Here is a 24657-nt window from a genome sequence, read left to right as displayed (position 1 = left end):
AAGCAGTATCTGCCGATACCGATCACTGATACCGATCTTTTTAAAGCCTTCTTCTTATCATTTATAACTACAGGTGCATCTCAACCAATTAGAATACTAGTTTAAGTGCTTATGTAGTTAATAAAGTCTTACTTGTATCACACTTGACGTTGTTCATTGTTTGCTCATAACTGGATTCCCTTAATCATGCAGATTTATGCTACAGGCTCTGTGTAGAATTGTACAGTAAGAAAGTGATTTCCCTTAACCAGGAAATTAACGTTCTTAGAATTGACAGACAGTTGACCCTGAGAGGTCAAGTAAATACTTACAGCAGATCTAAATATTTATAATGAATTATAACTTGTTATGATTAATTATTTATATTTCCCCTTGAGCTGATTCGCTACAGCTGATTGGCTGCAAGTGTGTTTTGGGACACGGTCAGACACTGTGGTCAAAAGCGTTTTTCAAAAATTGCTTTCTGCACCTTTAAGGGGAACGTTCCATTTTATGATTTTGCAAACATTATGAGAATGTTACTTTTGTATTTTCTCTAAACCATCTTAAATGAACGTTCAACTAAAATGTTTCAGGAAAAGGTTCCATAAATAATGTATTGTGCTAATGTTTTAAGAATGCTAGCTATTAAATACCAGATAATTTTGAATGTACGTTCTATTAACATTATTGGAAGAATCTTTATTCAGAACCTTCCCAGAACGTTAGCCAAAGTTCTGAAAATGTTAGGCATGTTTTTGATGGAGGGCCTATCCTACTGATTAAAGACTACAAATACCCCTGTGGAACTCATGATGGAAACAACTGGAGAAGTTGGTCACCAAGTGGTGTGAACACGTTAGTGCGATTATGCTACCTCAGAAATGTTAACAATAACAATTTCTCAATTTTAATGAGATCGTTAATGAAAATTAATGTTAAAATTAATTTTAAATGCATGACATTTCTGACATGACTTACCACACTGACTACTGCTGCATTGTTTCTTGAACCTGCACACTAACACGTTTGTTTCTGTGAATTGTGGGGACTTTCCATTGACTTCTATTTGTCACGAGACGGTGTGTGGAAACAGGCAGGACAACGAAGATGACGGAGAATTCCAATAATCACTTTAATTAACCCACAATAGGTAACCCAGACAGGTGTCTCGCTCTCTTGCGCTCTCACACACGCACACGCACGCACATACATATGTACATACGTACGCACGCACACGGTAACATTCACAATAACCGACAAACTAGAACATAATCGACAGGAACTGATATAGGGCAGATAACGAGGGCAGACAGGTGAGCACAATGAGGTGATTAACTAATAATGAGAACAGGAATAACCAAATATGGACACAGAGGGAGAAACCACAATCAACAGTACACAGGGGTGTGACACTATTACTTTTATACTGACCAAACAATATTTTCTATCCCTAACCCTAAACCTACCCCTTACAGGAAACCTGTTTGCATTGTTACACTTTCAGATAAACATCATTTGCTATTTTAATTTTTTCCCCTTGTGGGGACCGCAGGCCCGTCCCCACAATGTAAAAAATGTCAGGGTTTACTATCCTTGTGGGGAGATTTGGTCCCCACAATGTAGCATAAACAAGTACACACACACACACACACACACACAAAATGATAGTCCGATTCACGAACAAATGATTCTCATGGGTCGGTTCCATAGACTGTCTTGTAATCAAAACACTCAACCCAAGTTACCGATTTGAATCAGTCTGACGAATCCTGCATCAACTTATGACTCACTGCACGTTCCATGACAATGCATCATGGGTCGGTTCCATAGACTGTCTTGTAATCAAAACACTCAACCCGAGTTACCGATTTGAATCAGTCTGACGAATCCTGCATCAACTTATGACTCACTGCACGTTCCATGACAATGCATGATTAGGCTACTTTAATATGACATCAAGCAAAATTTCATTTCTTTATTTATTTAAAAATGTATTTTTTTCGCCTAAAATATTCAGTTAATAATATTAAGTTTATAGTCAGAGATTTAAAATGAACTTCTATTAAACATCTATCATCGCTTCATCCCGATCAGGCCAATCTGCTTTTAGTTTCCAGGAAAACATGCTATTTTGGACACAGTTTCCTTCTTATAGCAGCGGGATGCAGTGAACTGCACATATGCTACAATATTATGACCACATATTTACTAAGGATGCTATTCCACAGAAAATAAAAAGATCCACCACAAAAACATGGTAATGAATTACATTCCATAGTTACAACTGTACACAGACTGACTGAACAACTCTCCAACCTCCATTCATGCCAAAGCAGGAGGAAGCTCTGGGCAGTTGGCGAGAGGAAATGGCGTGGCTGGTCTGAGGTTTGGAGGAAGAATGGGAAGTATGCTGTTACTGTGGTGCTGGTCAGACAGCAGGCTTTAGGTTTCCTCACCACGGCTGCCCGAACCACATCTGTCCTTTGCTCTCACTCAATCTTCTCAGCCATTTAAACTATAAAATGCTTCCTCACTAAATGCGGCTCCACCCAACTCTTAAACTGTGTACATTAAAAGAACACCCCCTACTACACCCACATAACAGTGAATAAAACGGGCTTGCTCGGCTGTTAAAACTGTTGGAGCGACCCAGCCAGCTTTTCATTCACATGTTCTGATGTTGTTTGTGGTCATCATTGCCCCTTTATGAACAAGCAGGGAAAAAAAGACAGAGAAATGATGAGAGGAAAAATGTTCATACAAACTGGATTCAGTGAGTAATAAGAGAAGGGCAAAAGAAAAACACAGTACGTATGTTTTTAATTCAATATTTTGCCATTTTCTAAATTTCTAGTTTTACAGTTCTTTAACTCTTAAAAATAATGTTTTTATTTGGCATTTATGGTTCCATGGAACACCCCCCCCCAATATGAATATAATATAATTGAATATAATATTGACAACACTATGAGCTGTCAACACCATTACATTTTCTTTCAGTAGATGAGCTGCAGTTTAAAACCATCCTGTATCGTCAATTTATTCTGAATCATATTTGAATGCTAGATTTACAAAACATCCCCTTAAACCAGTTTAAATCACATTAATTGTCTCACTGAAACATTTCTCAACCCTTTTAGCCTCAGTCATATTTAGATATTTTACTGCATCTATGATTTACTATGATTATGATCTGAGAGAATGTCTGGAAATTACAGGGAATGTTTTTTTTTCACACAAGACAGTGTTATGGGAATAATCTAACTATTAGAGTATTTATTTTTTCCTACATGAGTTGTACCTTTGCATTTATTTAAATCAATTAAAGTTGATATATGTTATCTTTATTATAAATCCATTTAAGCACAGCATATTTATGCCACATATTTGCACACATTGCATTCATTGGCTTTTTTTTTACATAAAAGCTCACTAATGCAACAAAAAATAAATTTGTTTAAATTTAAGCAGGCCTATATGCATCTAATACAGAATTTTAATATATAATATCGTTTCTGTAGATATCTGGACAATAAATTATTGAATGATGCATCGTTATAATTCATAACATAACTGGGCTGAACCATTTTATTGACTTTTAATTTATGGACTTTTATTGTCCAGCGGAAGCGAGAACTGGTCCTTCAACATAATAGAAACGGATGTATACTAGTCACACTTTAGTTCCCACCGGAAGAGTAAAAACATACAGCAGCTTCTGATTTAAAACTGGTTGTTTTCGCTCCAAAAGTTGTATTCGCCTTCGAAGAAAATTGACACGCCACCGTATAATTAATTTTAAATATGTAAATATGCCTTCATTGATTTAGTGTTACTTTGGATTACGAAAGCCCTCCAAAGTCGAGTGTTTTTAAGGTTTATTTCCTGGATGGATGGTGTTGACTGGTGTGCTTCTCATAACAATTTCCCCCCGTTTTGAAAGAGCTTTAACAAGTGCAGAACTATTTTCTGTTACCACACAATAACATAGCGCACATGTAACTGTCAGCCGGGTTGTAGTCTGCTGCTTCTGTCACAGAAAGTCGCTATGGCTCAGGATTTCCTCCCAGGCATGGAGAGCTCGGCTATCTCTGTCTTAAAGAGAGCCGTGGAGCTGGATCACAGCTCACGCTTTCAGGAGGCTCTGGTGTGCTACCAGGAGGGGATCCAGCTCCTGATGGATGTACTGAAAGGTATGCCAAGAGTTTGGAAATGGTAAATGCATGGAATTAGATGGTAGTCTTAATATGATCACTGTTTTCCTAGCTGTAAAAGATGATTCAAAGAAGGTCCGCTACAGAGAGAAGATCAAGGGTTACATGGACCGAGCAGAACAGATCAAAGACCATGTGAACAAACTGAAAGAAGGTAGGTTAAGCAATAAAGCGTTTTAAACCAGGGGGTTTCAAACTGGGCTCCGGGAACCTACAGGGGGCTGCAAGGGTCTGTGGAAAAAGTTTGGAGAAAAACTATTTAAAAAATAATAATAAATAAATTAATACATTTTTATAAATTTATTAAAATAAATAAATTTGTATGAATACATGAATGAATACATTTCTAAAATAAACACATTTGATAATATATATATATATATATATATAATATATATTTAAACAGAAGTTTCCACACAATATAAGAGACAATAACTTAAATAACAATAACAAAAAAGTTACTCTCAAAGTAATCAACATTTGCACAGTTTGTATTATTGCCATCTGTCACCTCAACTGGGTCACAGTAAAGAGTTTGTTCCAAATAAGTTTATTTCATTGTACAGATTGTTTAGTCTCCAATGGGGGCAAAAACAAAAGTGTTGCGTTTATAAATTTGTTCAGTGTATTAGTACATAATTGGATTGAAATAAATAAGTGTTACAGTTTTGGTTTAAATCACAGTCTATGGTTTAAATAAATAAATAAAATAATGAATTAATATATCTAACAGTATGAGTAGGGAGAAAACACTTAATAATGTACAGAAATTATTAAACAGTATTTCCCAAATAACACTTTAAACACAATTACAATATTAATCGTTTACTGTATAAATGAGGTATTTATGCATGAAAATATATAGATATATATAGAGAATGAAGACCCCTGGCTTAAACCACCTTTGCTCTTCACATCGGCTCAGTTTTCTCATTGTTATCTCGTCTGTCAGAGGGTAAATACCATGAGCAGATAAAGATAGCAGACAGTTCCACTGGTTTCAGCTATGAATCCCTCTTGAAACCCTACATCAGAGACGGACTGACTGAAGTCTGGGTGGAGGACCCTTATGTACGGCATGTCCATCAGGTAGAGATGACAGTGATGCTTCAGAATATACAGTATAGTACAAAAGACTACAGAGTGAATAATAAGTGCAGTAATATATCTCAGAATGATAAATTACAAATATTCTCCTTTGTAGTTGTATAACTTCCTTCGTTTCTGTGAAATGCTGCTGAAATGCCAGTGTAAAGTAAAGACGATTCACCTTCTGACCTCACAGGACGAGGTAAGGTTCTCCAACTTCTACAAATCGTTTTATGTTTGCATTGACTAACACACACACAAAACAATGTGCAAGGTTTAGCATTTTGTTCATCAGAGGCTTCCATTAAAGTTGACCTTAATCTTGTGGTTTTCCAGGACAGCTCTGCTCAGCAAACCAGTGCCCTGGCAGAAATAAAGCAGTCGCTACAGAGTCAAAATGTCTGTCTGGACATCCAGTACTCATCTACTATTCATGACAGGGAGATCAGGTACATCTCAAAACATTCTCATTTACTGTATGTTACACAAAACACACTGGAGGATAATGTGCCTATACTCTTTCTGTTCTATATATTCATTTTGTTTTCTCAGGTTTAATAATGGTTGGATTATTAAGATCGGCAGGGGACTTGATTATTTCAAAAAGCCAAAGGTACCACCTAAGTGAAACATAAACTTGTGAAATATTCAAAAAATAACCTGTTATTTGTGCGTGTTTGCATAATGGATATGTAAAATACTTTTTTTCCCCCCCTCTTTTTTTTTTAAGGGTCGCTTCTCTGTAGGATACTGTGATTATGATCTGAGAGAGTGTCATGAGACTACTGTAGACATTTTTCATACAAAACACACTAAGACGACATAATCTTGATTCAAAAGCTTCTCCACTGTCTGGAGAATTATCTGTGGGACGTAATTTCGAATGCAATCCTCACATACCAACCCGGACGACTGGAAATGTGCCTTTTGATCCCATTTACAGCTTTTAAATAATGCGAAAGTGATTTTATTGCCTGTTTTAAAATGTTCTGATATGAATTATTATTATAGTAATTACAACTATAGTAATTGCTATTACTTCTATTCTGCTGTTTTTAAACAATTTATGCACTAGTATATGATGGGGTGATTGATACTGATATGTATTTATTATATGTTTGCGTCTGTAATCATAATAAAAACCGAAGTGCATTTGTAAATAAGGTAGTAGTCTGTAAAAATGTTAGTCACTAGTAAGTGCCCTTAATAAAAACGTTTTGCAAATATATTCTGTGCAGCAGCAGCAGCGCCATCCTGTGTACTATGGCGTTATTTTAATGACAAATGTCGAGTGCGCATTATTGCATGAGCACAGAGAGATTTGAGAGTGCACAGGACACAGTTTGAGTGAGAGGAGACACGTTTTAAGTGCGTGCACTCTCTCTGGGCGAGAGCAGCGTGTATCTGAGCGCGAGCGTCCGGTTTTGTGCGAGAGCAAGGGAAATCCGCGCACGAGCAGAGAGATTCGCGCTCGCGCATTGTATTAATGTGCTGTCGCGCTACAATAATGCGCTCTCGACATTTGTCATTAAAATAACGCCATAGTGTACATGCTTCCAGTCGTCGTGTAAAAGGGAATGATTTGCTTTATATTACAGCTTGTGGATAACAAAGTATCGCTTGACACGACGGTGTTTTGCTCCACCGGCTCAGTTAAAGAGCAAGTGAATGCCAGAGATCGCCTCACCTGCACTTTCTCTGTGATTTACCTCAGTATGTGAGTATACGCGACTACATTATATTTATATTAAGTTTTAGGACAGGCATGTGTCAGTTATCGTGTTAATTTTGATTTAAGATGTTGTTATAGTGGTTACGGTAAGTTTGTGTTTTGTTTTTAAATCGAAGCTCATAAATATGCGGGAATTGTGACATGTACACTGATTGTACAAACGATAACCCATAATTTCATGCGTTTTTGAATATCTTTATATAAATTCGTATTTATATGGACTTGATTTGGGACATTCATACTATAAACGGCTTGCTGTTTGTGAAAGGACTGGTGACTGGTTATATAGATTTTGTTTTTTAATAACTAACGTTAAATCAAAAGCAGTCGGTGGTGGTGTTGTATTTGTTTGCGTGGACATGTTTGTATGAGTTATTGCTTCTTTTGCCTGTCATATTAGAAACCATTAGTTGCAAAGAAACTCGCATGAATTCCCTGCAGGAGGAGATTAAATCTATAATCGCTCTTAATCTCGATATGTGCTCCTCATCTCAGTTCATGCAAAATATAGAGCGTTGTCTCTAAATAACACTATTCTTCTCTCAAGGGCGCAGACTGGAGTGATGATGGTCATGATGGTGAATCTCATGAAACATATCCAGGACATATTAAGATTTTTCGAATTGTAACAGTATTTTCATGAGACTTCAGTTTGATTCCCCTGTAATACAATTTAGTTTTTGTTTGTTTATATGCATTTTTAGCAATTTTGAGAATTTTATTTATTTATTATTGGGTAAGTGTTGTACTTAATTTCCATAAAACAATGTCACAATGCTCCAATAATCCCAACGGTGCAAAAATGTAATATCATATGATTTTGAAGTGAAATATTTAACCAACGTTCTTTAGAGGTTTTGTGCGATTCACCGTGATGATGTGATTTGACCTGATGCTGCATGCGTAAATCCTGTCTTAGAAAGTTGACTGATAATTTTTATGGCAGTCTCACTTTACTGCAGTTGATATTATTCCAAGGAAGGTTTATTGAGTTTTTTGTAGACATATAAAGTCATTATTTCACAGAATAAAAAATACAGTTTATTTAACGCACATTGATAACGTGTGAGAACATGAATGAATAGCAGCGTTTCAAGCATGGGGTCAAAAAACTACAACTACAAATCTACAACATATTTGTATAATTAATAAATTGTAAAAAATTAGGCTACTAAATTGAAACACATGACGAATTGTCCTGATCATTTATGAAAAAAATCCCTAAAATCTCCCTCCATTTAATAGTTGAATTTTGTCTGAATGTACCTTAGTGTGGTTTATTGTGCTTACTTGTTACCCAACAGTTATTATTAATTTTAATTGTAGTACTGAACATGTAAACTAAACTTAATTAAAACTAAAACCATAAAAAACATTTGGAATAAACTACTTGGAATAAAATAAACTTTAACTGAAATAAAATTTAAAAAAAAAACTTATTTTGTTTATACAGTGTGCTTACTTGTTACCCAACAGTTATTATTAATTTTAATTGTAGTACTGAACATGTAAACTAAACTTAATTAAAACTAAAACCATAAAAAACATTTGGAATAAACTACTTGGAATAAAATAAACTTTAACTGAAATAAAAAAAAAAAAAAAAACTTATTTTGTTTATACAGCTAGTTGTCAAGGAAACATTTTTCATTTTCATTGACTTTAACTTGTACTAAAATAAAAAAAAATAAAACTGAAATAAATGTAATAAAAACTATGTAGACATAGTTGAGAAAATATAATACGTAGACATATTTGAGAAAAAAAGAATAAAAACAGACAAAAACACAACTAAATTACTAAAACCTTAACCGAAATTAAAAAAATTAATAAAAACAATTCAAAATATTGTTCAGCAATAACAATAAAATAACAATTTAGTATATTTACAATTTTTAATAAAAACTATAACAGTATCTTAATAATACTAAAATACACGGAGTTCACAAAAATTATATTAATTTAAGAGATCTAGGTGTTTGAATCCAACATACAAAACCACTGCTAGAGGAAACAAGCATGTTTGTCTGGTATCACTCAAAACCTACAGCCCTTATAACAACTAGCAATAGTCTCCATATTGCATTTTAATTACCTTAGCTAAAACAAACAAACAAGTTACTATAACAATAACAAAAACATTATATATTACTATTACACTGTATACTTATTGAAACACAATCTCTAAGCTGTGTGCAATGTGCTTCAACTATGAAAACTGATCAAATACTTTATGCACATAATACATAAGGAAATTAAAAGGAAAATATATAAATCAAATCAGATTATGGCATGAATGCAAGCAAGCAGGCCATAAATATCTGAAACAGTTCAGCATGCAATGTCAATATATTTGTTTGTCCAGCAATAATCGGAGGAAAGTGTCAGCAGTAGTAAAACATTCTGGTTTGCATTGAAAGAGGCATATGTGCAGAATACTTTTGCTTCCCTTCAATATGCATGTCTGAATATGAAAATGTAAATTGACAGATGGATTATATTGAAGGCCAGACGCATAATGTAGGCTGGCTGAAAGTCACGCAGATGTCGAGCTGACTTTTGTCCAGTAGGAGAAAAGGAGAGGGATTTGTGGCCAACTCTGGATCCTGACACAGATTTATGTCTGTATCTGGGGCAAAGCTGCTCTGTGCTTTGTGGAGCGCCAGATACAAAACGTTCCATCCTCAGAGATAATGGGTAGTTTAATGAGAGAGCAACATTTTTAGGGTTAAAAAGTCAGTGAAGGAGACGTACATGTCTAGATGTACGTGTACAATGGACCCAGTGCTTTCTTTTGAGAGCCTTGTCTGTCATTTCTTTATCTCACCTTTTAAACATTTCAAATAGGCTGTAGCCTACTTTCACAGTTACTTATAGTAACACAGGAGGGAGTTGAAAGCTCCTGTTGTTGTCTGCACAGAAGGAAAGGAAGCACATCATCTGTTCAGCTCCACCGTCTCACCTGAGCGTATGAATCTAAATATGCTTATGATCTCTGCATCACAGATAGCAGTATCTGCTCATTTATTTCTTGTCATGCACACAATACTGAGAAGTAGATCATGAGTCTGGTTCAGATGTGGTTTAACAAGTGGTTATTAACTGACTAGTCTTCCATGATATGGTCAAATATTAATAAAATAACTAACCACATGTAGTTAAGACAGCTAAATATAGGCTTATGATATTTTCATATGTTACTGTTGATGTCAAATTCATCTTCATCTGTCACTTGGTAATATGGCTAATACTAATTTAATATTTTGCCCCATATTTGTAACATTTGTTACATTGTGCACTGCCATTCAATAGTTTTTTTTTTTTAAATATTTTTGGAAAAAGGTCACCCAAGGCTGCATGTAATTGATCAGAAATACAGTAAAACAGCAATATTGTAAAATATTATTACAATTCAAAATAAAACATATAGTTGTTTATTCCTGTGATAGCAAAACTGAATTTTCAGCATCATTACTCCAGTCTTCAGTGTCACATGATCCTTCAGAAATCTTTCTAATATGATGATTTGGTGCTCAAAAACATTTATTACTATTATCAGTGTTTTTGAGGAATCCTTTTTTCAGGATTCTATGATGAATAGAAAGTTAAAAAGAACAGTATATGTATTCGAAATAAAACAGCTTTTGTAACATTAAAAAATGTATAAAAAAAATTAATAAATGTAAAAAATGAATGAATAAAAGTATTAAAAATAAAATATATGTAAATAAAAATAAAATAAAATAAAACAAGCTAAATTTAAAATACATACAATAAAGAAGAAAAAAATTCTCAATGCATAATTATACTGTAATACAGAGTACGTCAAGTATGTATAGAATACATGATGAATCATTAAAGTTTAGAAACAAAAGAATTTAACCATAAAATATACGCACATATTTCGACAAACAAATCCTTACAAAAAGAAAGCATTTACATACATAGGTATGCACGCATGCACACACAGAAAGAAATTCAGACCACAATCATAATGATATTTAAGAAAAAAGACAATGAATGGGTCCCAGATCTAAAAAAAAAAAATATACAAAAGTAATAATTTCTTTCTAAAAAAAAAACTGACCTCAGAGTTTTGAATTGCAGTGTATATACACAAAAATAGAAGATTAATTTTTCATCCAGCTTAAGTGACCTTTGAGTGGAATATGACGGTGTTTAAATGATTTGCATACAAAAACTGACCTACTCTGACGTGTGGATGCAAATGCATGACGCAAACCACAGTTGTTCGGTTGTCTTAACAGTGATATTTTCAACTGTCTCTAACAAATCATTTACAAACACAAGAGGAATATAAATCAGATGTGATGCTCTGGATACCTGCAGTTGACCTGACTGCTCTGTTCATATGCTCTTGCTATCAACATATACACACTTGCTCTTGTTGATGGAGTGCTGGGTGGTGTGTTGATGCCTTCACTCGGCCAGCAGCAGCACACTCTCTCTGCTCCAAAAGCTGTTTAGTGTTTAGTAAGAAGCTTAGGCATGCAGGGAAAGCATGAGTTGCCAGTCAGTGTGTGTCCAACTCCTTACTGCCAAACATCAAATCCATCAATGCGTCTCTTTGTCAGAGCCTGCTTTTCCTTTTCCTTTTCCTCTTCCTTTTTTTCAGTAGTTCCTCTCCTGATTTTGCTTTCTCCGGTCTGTCTTTCAGTTCCTCCATCTCTCTGCATGGTTGTGATTGGGACAGAGCTGCCATGGTTCATAAGATGTAAGGACATCATGTGTATCTTTTAAAAGGAAGAACAGAAGCTAAATCACACAGAAAAGAGGAAAGAGAAGGATTTTTACTGACAAAGTAAGTGATGTCATTTATCTTGATTAATATTATTTGAAGTACATATGTTTTGTTGTCCGGGGTAACTATAGTACAGCGTCATTCATAGCAATTTCATTATTTATATATGATATATAAATATTCAGTAAGTAAACAAAGTTAGTCATTAGTATTAATGTTTAAAGTTTGGGGTCAATAATATTTTTGTTTTTGAAAGAAAATATTTTATTACGCAATATTACAAAATATCTCTATTATAAATTAATGCATGTTCTTTTGAACTTTTTATTCATCAAAGTATCTTGAAAAAAATTGTTTCTACAAAACATCTACAATAAAGCTGTCCAACTGTCCTCAACATTAATAAAAACAAATGTTTCTTGATCAGCAAAATGATTTCTGAAGGATCATGTGACACTGAAGACTAAAGTAATGATGCTCAAAATTCAGCTTTGCATCACAGGAATAAATTACATTTTAAAATATATATTAAATTAGAAAACAATTATTTGAAAATGTAATAAAGTTGCTGATTTACTGTAATTTTGATCGAAATAAATACAACTTTGGTCAGCAACAGACTTCTTACCGACCCCAAATTTATGAACGGTATTGTATGTAGCAAGGTTTGTTTTTGGTCCATTGTTTTTCTGTGAGAATTTATTTGTCATGGCAGTATTTTCAGTTGGGACGTTTCCGATTAATCTGTAGTTGCAGGATTAGTGCTGTGTGAATGCTTACATTGATCTCTATGCAGTGTCGTCCAGCACAAATATTATCTTTATATTCTGTGTGATTTGTGTCTGATGCTACTGTAGGTATCAGCCTTGTTGACATGGCAGTGACTGCTTAGGAAAAATGTCTGCGTAATGTTTCCCCCCCAAATGTTTTTAAGAAAATCCCTCAACTACATGAGAATTCAATCTTGTGTACTCAAACATGGAGACATATTTTATTTAATAATTTTAACAATTAACACTAAGAAACATGTTGGAGTTTCTTCTGTGTAAATTAGGAAAGCAAACACAGAGCAGCAAATGTCAAAAAAAGGGATGGACTGGGTGGACTTTGCATGTTTTTTTTTCTGTTGCATATCTGCATTATCAAGGCATGGTCAGTGATAAGAAAGGTTTGTTGTTATAATAAAGGATAGTGACGTGTATAAGGTTGAAATAAGTGTGAGGCACATTGTCCAAATAAAGGACACAGTCTCACATATTTCACTTAATATCTATGTAAACAAGACAACTGGTTCTAAACAAGTCGTTTGACAATGAGGAAAGAGTACTAAATAAATAACAATCTAGCTTGCATGCCAATGGTATCACACATGCCTGTGGTTACTGACCCCTGATTTAACACAGTCTGCATTTAATATGTGATTCATGCAGCACATAACAGATTTAATTAAAGTAAAACAAAAAATCACTTATATACACTACCATTCAAAACAAAAATACAGTAAAAACAGGAACGCTGTGAAATATTGATACAATTTCAAGTAACTATTTTCTATTTAAAATGTATTTATCCCAAAGCTGAATTTTCAGCAGCCATTACTCCAGGCTTATTATTTTTTGTGGTAACTGGGATAAATTTTTTTCAGCATTCTTTGATTAATAGAAAGTTCAAATGAACAGTGTTTATTTGAAATAGAATTTTTTTTAAATGTCTTTACTGCTACTTTTGTTCAAGTTCATGCATCCTTGCTAAATTAAAGTATTAATTTCTTCAAAAAATATTAACTTACTGTCCTCAAATTTTGAACAGTATTGTATGCTCTAAACTAACATAACATCCATAATTTTCAGTAATGGAAAAACACATGGAAAATATGACTGCAGAAGAAACCTTTGGTCTCTGTTGGGTTGAGAAAAGCCTTCTGTTATCAGATCCAGAATTTAGCCACATTGCCACACCAGAGATAAGCCATTCCTCTAGTATTTTACATGTCAATAAATTACTCGTTTGCTGCTCTCCTTGGTAGAACAACTACTTTACTTTATTGTGAATTTAAGAACAACAATTAACAGTTAATAGTAAGTAAACCATAATTTGCTATTGTCTTACTACATTAGACTAGAACATTCCCTTTGATAATTCCACTGACGCTTTCCATACCCCGCCTGTATTTCTTTTTTACTCCTCATTCTGTCTCATCTGATTTCTGTGTAACAGTCCTCATTAAGAGCTGTACCGGTGAAGATGAATGTTCTGGAGGCTTCAGGAGACCCAGAGGGAGAAGGCAGTGACGACTTAACAGGTCAGAAATCTTTCAGTAAAGCTCAATGCTGTCATCAGTTAATCCAGTCTCAGTTTTTTATAATATATGACATACTATTCTAAAGGCATGATATGTTTAATGTTTAGGAAGGAAGAAGTCCAGGTTAAAGTCTAAGTCACGCCTGTTTGGGAAGATAAGGAGGAAACAGGATGATAGTGGCATGAAGCCGAGTCAGTCTGAAAGTGACATCACACTGAGTGTGGACGACTCAGAGTAAGTGTTAACAGAGTCAGCATGGTGTGATTGAAGAAAAGCTAAACTCACCAAAGTTAACATCAACAAATTAAAAATGGACAATGTTTGATCATAAAGTTAAACTTTGAAGCAAGTAAAAGCTATACACGATTTGATGATCCCTTGTGAAAATGAAATGTACGTCGTTGCATTGAATGTAGTGTACTTCAAATCTTAAAAGTATATTTAAAAAAAACTCTACTTGTAAAGTTCACTTGAAGTAATAATGTAAAGTTTAAAGGGTTAGTTCACCCAAAAATGAAAGTTCTGTCATTAATTACTCACCCTCGTGTCGTTTCAAACCTGTAAGACCTTCGTTCATCTTCAGAACACAAATTAAGATATTTTTGATGGAATCTGAGAGCTGTCTGACCCTGCATAGACAGCAATACAACTGAAATGTTCCCAAGTCCAGAAATGTAGCAAGGAGATTGGTAAAACAATCCATGTGACATCAGGGATTCAACCGTAATTTTTACGAAGCTAAGAGAATACTTTTTGTGCGCAAAAGAAAAAAAATAACAACTTTATTCAACAATTCGTCTCCTCCGCATCACCCTGTAGTGCTATTTTGGAGAATATCAGCTGGACGTTAACAGCGTATGCTGTTCTGTGTCAGCTGCGTCATGCCGGATCTGTTTCCTACGTTGTTGTGATTTGATCTGAACGAAAACAGCGTATCCGTGTGACGCAGCTGACACAGAACAGCCTACGTTGTTTACGTCCAGCGGATATTCTCCAAAATGGTGCTATTAAAATAAATGCATGCATTTAAAATAAATGTAAAGTATATATTATTTCCATAACAAATGCTCTTTTAAAAAAAAAATCACAAGGGATAACATGCCCCTCTTTGCTTTTTACATCTTTTCTTCAAAGTTGCTCCAAAGGCATGCTGGGATCCCGGGCATTTTCAAATGACAGCATTTTTTATGCAGAGCACAGTCATTCAGACCCTGAACCACTAAGAATTCTGTCTCAAGAGAACATTCATGGCAAAATTCGAGCTCTGCAGGTAAGACAGACAACACATTCAAAACATTCTTATTATAGCTAAAATGCCCCACTTTATAAACACTCATCAGTGTGACTGACGGAAATGTTTCGAATAGACTTTAAGATGATTTATTTTGTTTGATCAGATAAAACTCCAGCAGCAAAAGCTGCATTTAAGTCCTCCCCCACTTCTGTTGCCCATTAAACGGCATGAAGACTTAGGTGGAAGTTCAGAAGATGACAGCCTTCCTCGTAGCCCCTCTGAAGTTTCCCGTGGAGAAGGACTATACATGAGCATATCGAACAAGGTGCTTCAACTATAATAAAGCAGCATTCCAGTATCTTTGTTGTGACATAGTGTATTTTAGTGTTAAATGCATGTTTTCTGCATAGCTTTGGCCTTTCAGACTATAATTACTCAAACATCTTCACGAGTTTGTGTGGCTCATTTTGTGTCTCCATTACTGCTGCTACTACCCCAGTGTTGACATTATACCTGTCATTCATATATTTGATTTATGGCTTAAATTTGAATGTGTTTTTTTGGTCCTAAATATTGTCTAATGTCTCTTTTCCTTTCCTTCCAGGCTTCTTCACAGCCGCTTTCTCCTCAGCTGGTCAGCCCAACACCTGCACCCCTTTCCTTCAGCACTCCTCCACAATTCACTTCCCTCCTGGACAACTCTGCTGCCCGTCACCGTATGTCCCTCAAACCTAAGAACCAAAGAGCCAGTGCCAAGAACAGGAGGGTGACCACTTCGGTGAGCCTTTTTAATGGACCCTTCTAAACTTATTATCCATTGGTATCCATTAGCATCACCCAGTTTCCCTCGACAAAAAGCCAGTCTAATTTTTCAACTGGCTTTTGAAATATTGTAGGAAGTAAGCTCTGTGACCAACAAAAGTTTGTGATTCTTACAAGTTTTGTTCATCAAAAATTCATCAGCCTTTATAAATTTTAAAACCTAAATACAATCGCCAGAAGTAAAAAGCTAAAGTTAGGCTATAAACAAACTACACAATGCGCAACTTCAACTTCAACTTCAACATGCGTAATCTTCTGACAACTCTTTCAGTCTTTATTTTAAATCTACAAGTTGGAAAGCTTGAATTAGAATAATTAGAAAAGTAAACACAACGAGGCTGTGAAAGTGGACTAGTTAGTAGATAAGTTTACGTGCTTGGCGTGATGATGTTTAGTGTTCTTAACAATCTCTGTAGTCTCATTTAGCCACTTGTTAACAACCTTATTTTTAAATACTTTTAAAAATCAAGAGTGTCTGTGCCGATAGCCTCGTGGGCAGCACGCAGAAATATGGCACAGTTGGTCTTTGGGTGTCCCGAGTTTGAATACCGCCTCGTGGACCTTTCCCGATCTCGTCCCTCTCTCTCCCACTCAGATCTCCCCCTGTCAGATCTCCACTGTCCTATCAAGAAAAATGCAAAAATAAAATCATGAGTGGGGTATTACTGATGTATTTTATTTTGTAGAATAAAATGTGGAAATATCATGAGCTTGTGTTAAGCACAGAACTTATTTCAAAAACCCTTTGACTTGAGGACAACGGAACCAGAAATTCAAAAATCCTCATTTCTGGGTTTTAGGACTTATTCCTGAAGAACTCTAATGCTTGTGGAAGAACAGAAATTTAAAATATTCTTTTCCATATAGTTCATATTTAGTTCACATAGTTCATATTCCAACAGTTCATATTTAATAGATTTTTCTATATTTGTACATTGCACTTCCCGTGTAGGCTGGAAGCAGAGCACGATCTGAGAGTTTGAACAATCTGGACCGATCGCTGACTACTAGGGAGGAAGAGACTTCTGTAAAAGAGATACCTCGCACTCGCTCGTATTCCTCACAGGTCTTACGGGGGGAGAGGCTTACGACTTCACAAATCAAGAGTCCAGTTCCAGTTTCACCTTTAATGTCTCTGCAGACGTCTGGAGATATTAGACAAGTTTCTGCTGAACCTGAGATTGAGAGAAACATCCTGTCCACATCACCTCCAAGCCCTAGCCTACAGGAAACAACTCCAGCTGCGTCACCAGTAGCCAAACCACCAATCTCAGTGGTGCCAATTGACAAAAAGGGAAAAGGAGAAGTGAGTGAGATGCTCAGTAGCTCCAAACTACTCAAGAACACCCAAAGTAACATTGTGTCAACTGTAAGACCAAGTGTAACTACCACACCAGAACTGAGTCCTGTGAAAGATGAGAAGTCTAATGCTGTGCTAATACAAACCAAGATGGACAAAAACAGTGTTCAGAATGCAGTAAATATAGAGAAAAGCCCAGCCTCTACTCATGCTCCAACCAATGTGATTTGTGGAGTAAACCTGAGACCATCATCTCTGAGGAGAAATATACCTTCCACAGATGACAAACATGAGTCCAGGACCCTTCAGCCAGTCAGCACAGTGTCAGCTATTAGTCATGAAGATCACACTCAAACAGAATCCATAAAGCGCCAAAGAACTGTGTCTGGATCGTTCCACTTTAATGTCTCCTCAGACAAGAGTCAAGAGCGGCCGAGGACTGCAAGCTTCACTGGAGTAGTTGGACAAGCTGGACTGAAAAAGGAACCTCCATCTCCTGCCAAACCTCCTTTAAATATCAAGATAGAGTGGCAAGTAAGTTCACAAGTCGAGAAAACAATAAAAGGCCCATCTGCTAACTTCCCACCAATTTCAAAGAAGGAAGAAAAAACGGACACTTCTCCAGTGATACCAACAAAGTTCACTGATCTAGCAAAGAGCCATCCTCGGGCCCCGGATGTGGAGGAGAGTCAGGACAACGAGAAGCAGGAGATTGGGGTAGAGGCTACTGAAGAAGGAGTACAGGAGGTGGAGGTGGCAGAAGAGGCAGTTGAGGATGTGATGGAAGATGTGACTGTGGGAAAAGAGAGAGAGGCTACAAATGCATTCGGAGTGAAGCTTCGCTCTACCTCTCTTTCGCTAAAGTTTCGCTTGGACAAAGCTCAATCAGAAGACAGAGTTAAACACCACAGTGCATCGATTTCACCTCCGGCCTCACAATCTGATTCAACCAGCTATCTGCAATCTGAAGACCAATGCACTGGCATGGGGTCTACAAAAGTCCATGCTAAACTCAAAGAACCTTCTCTCCAAACCGATGCGTCCGCAACCTCAGTTCATTCCTCCGGTTCACCACCTAAGAGTTTCTGTAGAGACAAAGAGAGAGCTGGCGTCCTCAGACAGGCTGGTGAGTTTCGTTTTGTGGTTCCCCAAGGTGCATGAAGATTAAGCCTCTGGCCTATTTAGTTGCAATTATGACAAATGTGAACAGCTACATATCCTATGAGAATGATGATCCAGGTCATACCAGGAAACAGTCTGTGCTTGTCTGAGTCAGAGCATTTAGAAAGCTGATTTGTCCAAATGTTTAACTGTGCCCGTCTGTAATTACACTGATCGCGGTTACTCAACTGAGTAAACAAAAGGTAGATTGGGCTCATAGATCTCTGTTTAAGTTATACCTTGTCTTATTGAACTAACAATGGACTTTACTAAATCACTAAACCAATAAAGTATTTATTACCTTTATTGCCTATTAATGATTAGTTGATTTTAGTATAATTTAACAATAATACCAACCAGCAGAGCAGTACAGTAAATAGTGATACATGATTATTATAAAATCATAAAGAATTTAGGTATTACAGTATGAAAATTAACCATGGTTTTACTATAGTAAAAATGTAGTAACCATGTTTTTTTTTTACAATTTCTGTCATGAAACTCTAGATGGCGCAGGCTGATGGGTCCTTAATGTAAACTGATTATATTCACAGTGTTAAATGACTTGGCACAATCTGATTGGTTTATGTTGCATACGCAGCCAATGAGCTTGCTGCTTTACATTTAAATGGCTGGTTAGCATTCAGCAGAGCTGTTCGCAGCACGCTTTCAGAGTTCCTCTAAAACCCTCCACCTTCCCCAGCTCCACCTGTATAGATCTGCTACAGGTTATTATATATGCTATTTGTGCAGCAGCAGTATGTCTTAAATACTCACAACACCGTATCTGTGTATGTATTGGCAGTAGCAAGTTCCTGTACTTGCTTGCAGCAGCGATAATCTACAATTAACGAAAATAACCAACAGCAGCAGCAATTCAGCAGCTTAGCATATCTAGTATGTCTTAAATACTCGCAGCACCGTATCTGCATATGTATTGGCAGTAGCAAGTTCCTGTACTTGCTTTGCTTTGCTTTGCAGCAGCAACAATAATCTACAACTACAGCAATAACCAACAGCAGCAGCAATTCAGCAGCAGCAGTGTAGTAGATCTATTCCACCAAGACCAAATACATGAACATTGTCATATCCATTACCATGCTAAAATCTTCTGAGAGTTGTCATGATAGAACCACAGTTTTACTACAGATACCATGGTTAAACTATGGTTAGTGTAGCCAAACCATGGTTAATTTGTGTTAACCATGGTTTAAATAAAATAACCATGTTTTTTTGGTTTTATTTGTAGTAAATCCATGGTTAATTTTCATAAATGTTACAATTCACTAATTGTTTATTTTTTAAATAGCAATACTAAACAAAAAATGGTGCTACAACAACTTACAAGATGCATGCACATTAGCAACATTTTGTGATCAAAAATGGTCCTCTGTCCATTATCAATAGTATTGCGATGCATGAAACACAGCTCACAGAGAAGTCACTGCTTTCGATTGGTCAACTGAGATGAATGGTATTTTGATAAATAAATATTCTGCATTTTCAGAACCTTCTCAGCCCTCATCATCAGCCAGCAAATCCACTAAGATTGTACCTTCACCAGCTAAAGAAGGTACAGGCTTGCCTCCAGAAGAGACTACAGCGGTATCCTCTCAGGAGAACCCACCAACATCTACTGCTTCAGAGGTGTCCTGGATGGAGATGGCCAGAGAGAAGACCAGAAGTCTCCAACAGCTCTTTACCAGTAGACTGCCTGAGTTTCCTAGCTTGCAATCTCGACCAACAACCTTGACTACAACACAACCACAAACCCAAACATCCACTTCACAAGCCAATCCAAGAATCACACAGAACATTTCAAGCCAGCCGATGACTACACAACCTCTTTTGAGACCTACAGAAACAAAACTGCTGCCATCTGCACAGCATTCTGGAAGATCCACACAATCTGCCACTCAGTTGAAGCAAACTCAGACTGGAACAACAAAAAACCAACCTTCAAATTCAAATCAGACTCAGATTGACAGTACCAGAGAAGTCCAGTTTCAGTCCAAGACTCAAATGTTTAATTCAACAACAAAACCAACCCAGTCTACAGTTACATGCACATTGAATGTGCAATCCACTGCTGTAAACACAGCAAAACAGCCATCACAAGCATTGGCACCACAGACACCACCCATCCAGCCGTCATCACCACTGCGAGCAGCATCACAGACCCCCACACAAGCTATACTGAGTCCCACAGCACCCCCAGGTTACCCACATCTGTCGTCAAGCCCAGAGTTAACGTCCCAACCGTCTGCCAATACTATCTCAAAGGATCAGCCTCAGAATGAGGGGGGAGAGCCCAGTGTAATCTCAGGGAAAGCTGACAGGGCGTCTGCATCTCAGGGGAAAGGGACCGGGCCTGAAGATGGCAGACCAGTGTGGGCAGCAGGATTAGGAAACAAGACCTCACTCTTACAGCGCTGGGAGAACCAAACAACTGCTGCAACCAAGGTATTATTGTTTATGTAATCTCCAAACACACTCAGTTTATTCAGTCATATATAAACCAGAGAAAGGACACTTACTTCAGCCTCAGAAAAAGGAGTGTTTGTTTCACACTAGTCAAGTTTCCATCTGTCTTGCATGCTCTAAAAATGTTTAGAGCATCAAAATGTTGACTGATTTAGCAGATGGAAATGCTAATTATTAATCAAATTTCACAAGTGTCAATAATCTTTTTTGTTTAACTTTAGTACACAAATTCTATTTCAATACTTCGAAACTAGTTTGGAAGCACATTTTTGTTCAGAAAAATGACTTTAGGGTAAATACATGTGGGGGTCACACGACAGAATTAAACGTGTTCATGTCCGTAATATAACATTTTTTAGTTTGTAAATTCAACTAATATCACATTTATGTTATGTTTTTACTTTATTTATTGGATGTTGGTGAAAAGTTAACACAAATAACAAATGCTAATACTGATGCAGGTAGCTATCATACAAAATTGGTTTGCTGTGAGATCAGGGAATATTATAATACTAATTAGTGTATGACAACTGAAAAATTGGATTTTTAAAATATAAATGTTATTTCAAATTACTGAACTTGTTTCAGGTAAAAAAAAATGCTCAGTGATATTATTTACAGTACACTACCATGAAAACAGTTGTGCAGCTTATTTTGGTGGAAGCCGTGATACCTTTTTTTTCAGTATTCTTTGATGATTGGAAAGTTCAAAAGAACGGCATTTATTTAAAATCGAAAACGTTTGTTGCATTATAAATGTCTTTACTGTCACTTTTCAGCAACATAATGCATCCTTACTTACAGGGATAGTTCTCCCAAAAATGAAAATTCTGTCATTAATTACTCACCCTCATGTCGTTCCAAAGCCGTAAGACCTTCGTTCATCTTCAGAACACAAATTAAGATATTTTTGATGAAATCCGAGAGCTTTCTGACCCTGCATAGACAGCAACGCAACTGAATCATTCAAGGCCCTGAAAGGAAGTAAGGACATCATTAAAATAGTCCATGTGACATCAGGGGTTCAACCGTAATTTTATGACGCTACGAGAATACTTTTTGTGTGCAAAGAAAACTAAAATAATGACTTTATTCAACAATTTCTTCTTCTGTGTCAGTCTTTAATGCGCGTTCACAACAGTACCATGGCGCATGTGTGTGGTGCTGCTGATGCAGGAGCCAGCGTTCTGACGTGGAACCCTCTGCTTGTTTACAAGCAGAGGAAGATGCACATAAAACAGTCTTTGTAAACATGTCTGAAGATTTCGACATGACTTCATCCTTACTTATTCGAACCAGAATATGCAGACAATGAACTAAGAGAGATGGATGTTCTACTTCAGAACGTGTCAGTTGCGTTGCTACCTACTGTGTGCAGGGTCAGAAAGCTCTCAAATTTCATCCAAAAATATCTTAATTTATGTTCCGAATGGACGAAGGTTTTACGGGTTTAGAACAAAATGAGGGTGAGTAATTATTGACAGAATATTCATTTTTGGGTGAACTATCCCTTTAATAAAAGGGATAGTTCTGCCCGAAAAAATTGTAATGATCCCAAACATTTGAACAGTATGATTAGTTAGGACAGGTAATATCATAATACAGTCAAATATATCTGCAAATCAAAAATCACAAAATAAGAAATTAATAATCCAGGGAGATCTAAAGACTTTGATAATTACCATTTATAAAAATAAAAACTTTTTTTTTTTTAAACAAGAAAAAAAATACCACATGGTGTCTTATCCCTTGGATATTTGTAAGCCATGTTGACATTTGAGTTTTAATTATTAATATGAATCATATATTTATAAATTAAAATAAAGGACTCTTCACGGAGGGGACACGTGTACTATTTGCTCATAATATTTAGTACAGTATGTTCTGTTTCTGGTGTTTTGCTTTGTCAATTGTTTCAGATTTCCTCTTTACTGATTTTGATAGACAGGTGAGTCGAAGTCCACAGCAGAGTCCCAAACCACATCTCAATCTTCAGCTCCTCTCAGACCGATCTCAAAGCTCTCAGGCATAGGCACAGGATTCGACTCAAGTTTGTCAATGCGTAAGTGGGTTACACAATATCAGTTTTACATGACAGCTACAATTGAAGTATATGCTCATATATGGTGTCGATATTTCTAGAAGCATCAGTCTCTCCTGGTCCCACGAGGTCAGCAGACAGAGAGGATAAATGGCAGCAGAAATCAACGCCACCATCATCACCTTCATCATCTCCTCTGCAGTCTGTCCGTGACACTGCCCAACCATCCTGGATGGAGCTGGCCAAGAGGAAATCCCTGGCATGGAGTGATAAGACTATGGACTAAAAAAACAGACATGGAAGAAGAGTTTACGAGTGCAAGAAAGAAATATTCAGAGTTGGATGCTGAGGTTGCAGGATCTGAGGGCATTTTCAGGCTAGCGTTTCCTGAAGTTGCATCCATGCAGTCAGAGGTTTGCTTCATGTGAACTTCAGTAGACTTTGAAGTTGATGTTAAAGCAGTGTGTTCTGGAAGTGAACCACTATTGCTTATGTATATTAATGAGGGAAAGTTGCACATTCATCAGTCAGTAAACCTCCTAATAGTGTTTGTCTTCTAAAACCTCACGTGAGCTGCTTGCGTTCTCTCCATGTGAAGTATGAATGTATGCACAGCAGATAGGTACCAACGAAACAAAAAGGAGAAGTTAATATTTTGAGAGTGAAGTCATGTTCTCTTGCAACACTGGCTAACAGCTGCTGGTAATGTATTTTGTAAATGCACCACAGTGCAGCACAACAGAACTGAGTGAGAAAGTAGATCGGAGATGGAAGGGGAGGGAAACAAATTCAGGTTGAGACTCAATCAAAAGCACCCTGAGTGAGATCTCAGGAAGAGAAATAGATGGTACCATATGTTTTACCTACTCACACGTGTGCAGACACACAAAAACAATAACGGTCTCCCATGTAATATGTTGCAATATGTAATATGTTTCTCAGGTTTAACACATTGTATCATTGTTTTCGTGTGAAAATGATTAGTATGATTATTTCCTTTCCAATGACAAATTTTATTTATTTGCATAAATTCAATCCAAGAATTTGTATGTATTGTGACATTATATCACCTGTTGATTTTCTGGCACCTATTAGATTTGAAGATTTCTGTTCTTTTATGTTAAATGTTAAATTATGTGACTGTAAGAATATTTCAAATTACTCTGAGCTTGCTTTTGAAAATACCAACTCCAATTCCTTCACCAATAAATTCATCTTACTAAATCTGGGACATGTGGTTTAGAATTGATCATGAATATAAAATATCAATAACACAACAACAAAAATAACTACTATCTTTATTTAATTTTTATTCTAGTGTTACCATCAAAAATATCAATAACACAACAACAAAAATAACTACTATCTTTATTTTATTTTTATTCTAGTGTTACCATCATATGTGTGTGTGTGTGTGTGTGTACTGGTTTATATATCCTGGTGGGGACTTAAACCTGACTACACATAGACTCATGGGGACTCGTGTCACGGTGGGGACCTAAATTGTGGTGCCCACGGTTACAAAAGCTTATAA

General features: G+C 36.3%; 2 protein-coding genes across 4 annotated transcripts; both read left to right on the top strand.

Moving 5' to 3' along the window:
- Positions 1-3644: 3644 nt before the first annotated feature.
- On the top strand, positions 3645-6562 carry LOC107688779 (MIT domain-containing protein 1-like). Its single transcript, XM_016486547.1, has 7 exons — positions 3645-4175; positions 4249-4350; positions 5149-5285; positions 5401-5487; positions 5622-5734; positions 5838-5898; positions 6016-6562. Exons 1-7 carry the CDS (start codon positions 4031-4033, stop codon positions 6109-6111), a joined length of 741 nt encoding a protein of 246 aa, XP_016342033.1. The 5' UTR covers positions 3645-4030; the 3' UTR covers positions 6112-6562.
- Positions 6563-6838: 276 nt separating this feature from the next.
- On the top strand, positions 6839-24337 carry LOC107688737 (mediator of DNA damage checkpoint protein 1-like). Of its 3 annotated transcripts, none has more exons than XM_016486485.1 (11): positions 6839-7002; positions 11696-11839; positions 14010-14081; positions 14189-14315; positions 15216-15351; positions 15479-15640; positions 15920-16093; positions 17090-18563; positions 20106-21061; positions 23027-23144; positions 23225-24337. In XM_016486485.1, the coding sequence occupies exons 3-11, from the start codon at positions 14024-14026 to the stop codon at positions 23407-23409; spliced, it is 3390 nt and encodes a 1129-aa protein (XP_016341971.1). In that variant the 5' UTR covers positions 6839-7002; positions 11696-11839; positions 14010-14023; the 3' UTR covers positions 23410-24337. The 3 variants fall into 3 exon arrangements, with proteins under 3 accessions (XP_016341971.1, XP_016341970.1, XP_016341972.1); XM_016486484.1 differs by having other exon boundaries at positions 13997-14081; XM_016486486.1 differs by lacking the exon at positions 15479-15640 and having other exon boundaries at positions 13997-14081.
- Positions 24338-24657: the final 320 nt, after the last annotated feature.

This window comes from Sinocyclocheilus anshuiensis, unplaced genomic scaffold, assembly GCF_001515605.1.
Source record: "Sinocyclocheilus anshuiensis isolate Anshui unplaced genomic scaffold, SAMN03320099.WGS_v1.1 scaffold9, whole genome shotgun sequence".
Classification (NCBI taxonomy): Eukaryota; Metazoa; Chordata; class Actinopteri; order Cypriniformes; family Cyprinidae; genus Sinocyclocheilus; species Sinocyclocheilus anshuiensis.
The sequence above is the reverse complement of the archived record's forward strand: the minus strand, read 5'-3'. Positions and strand labels throughout refer to the sequence as shown.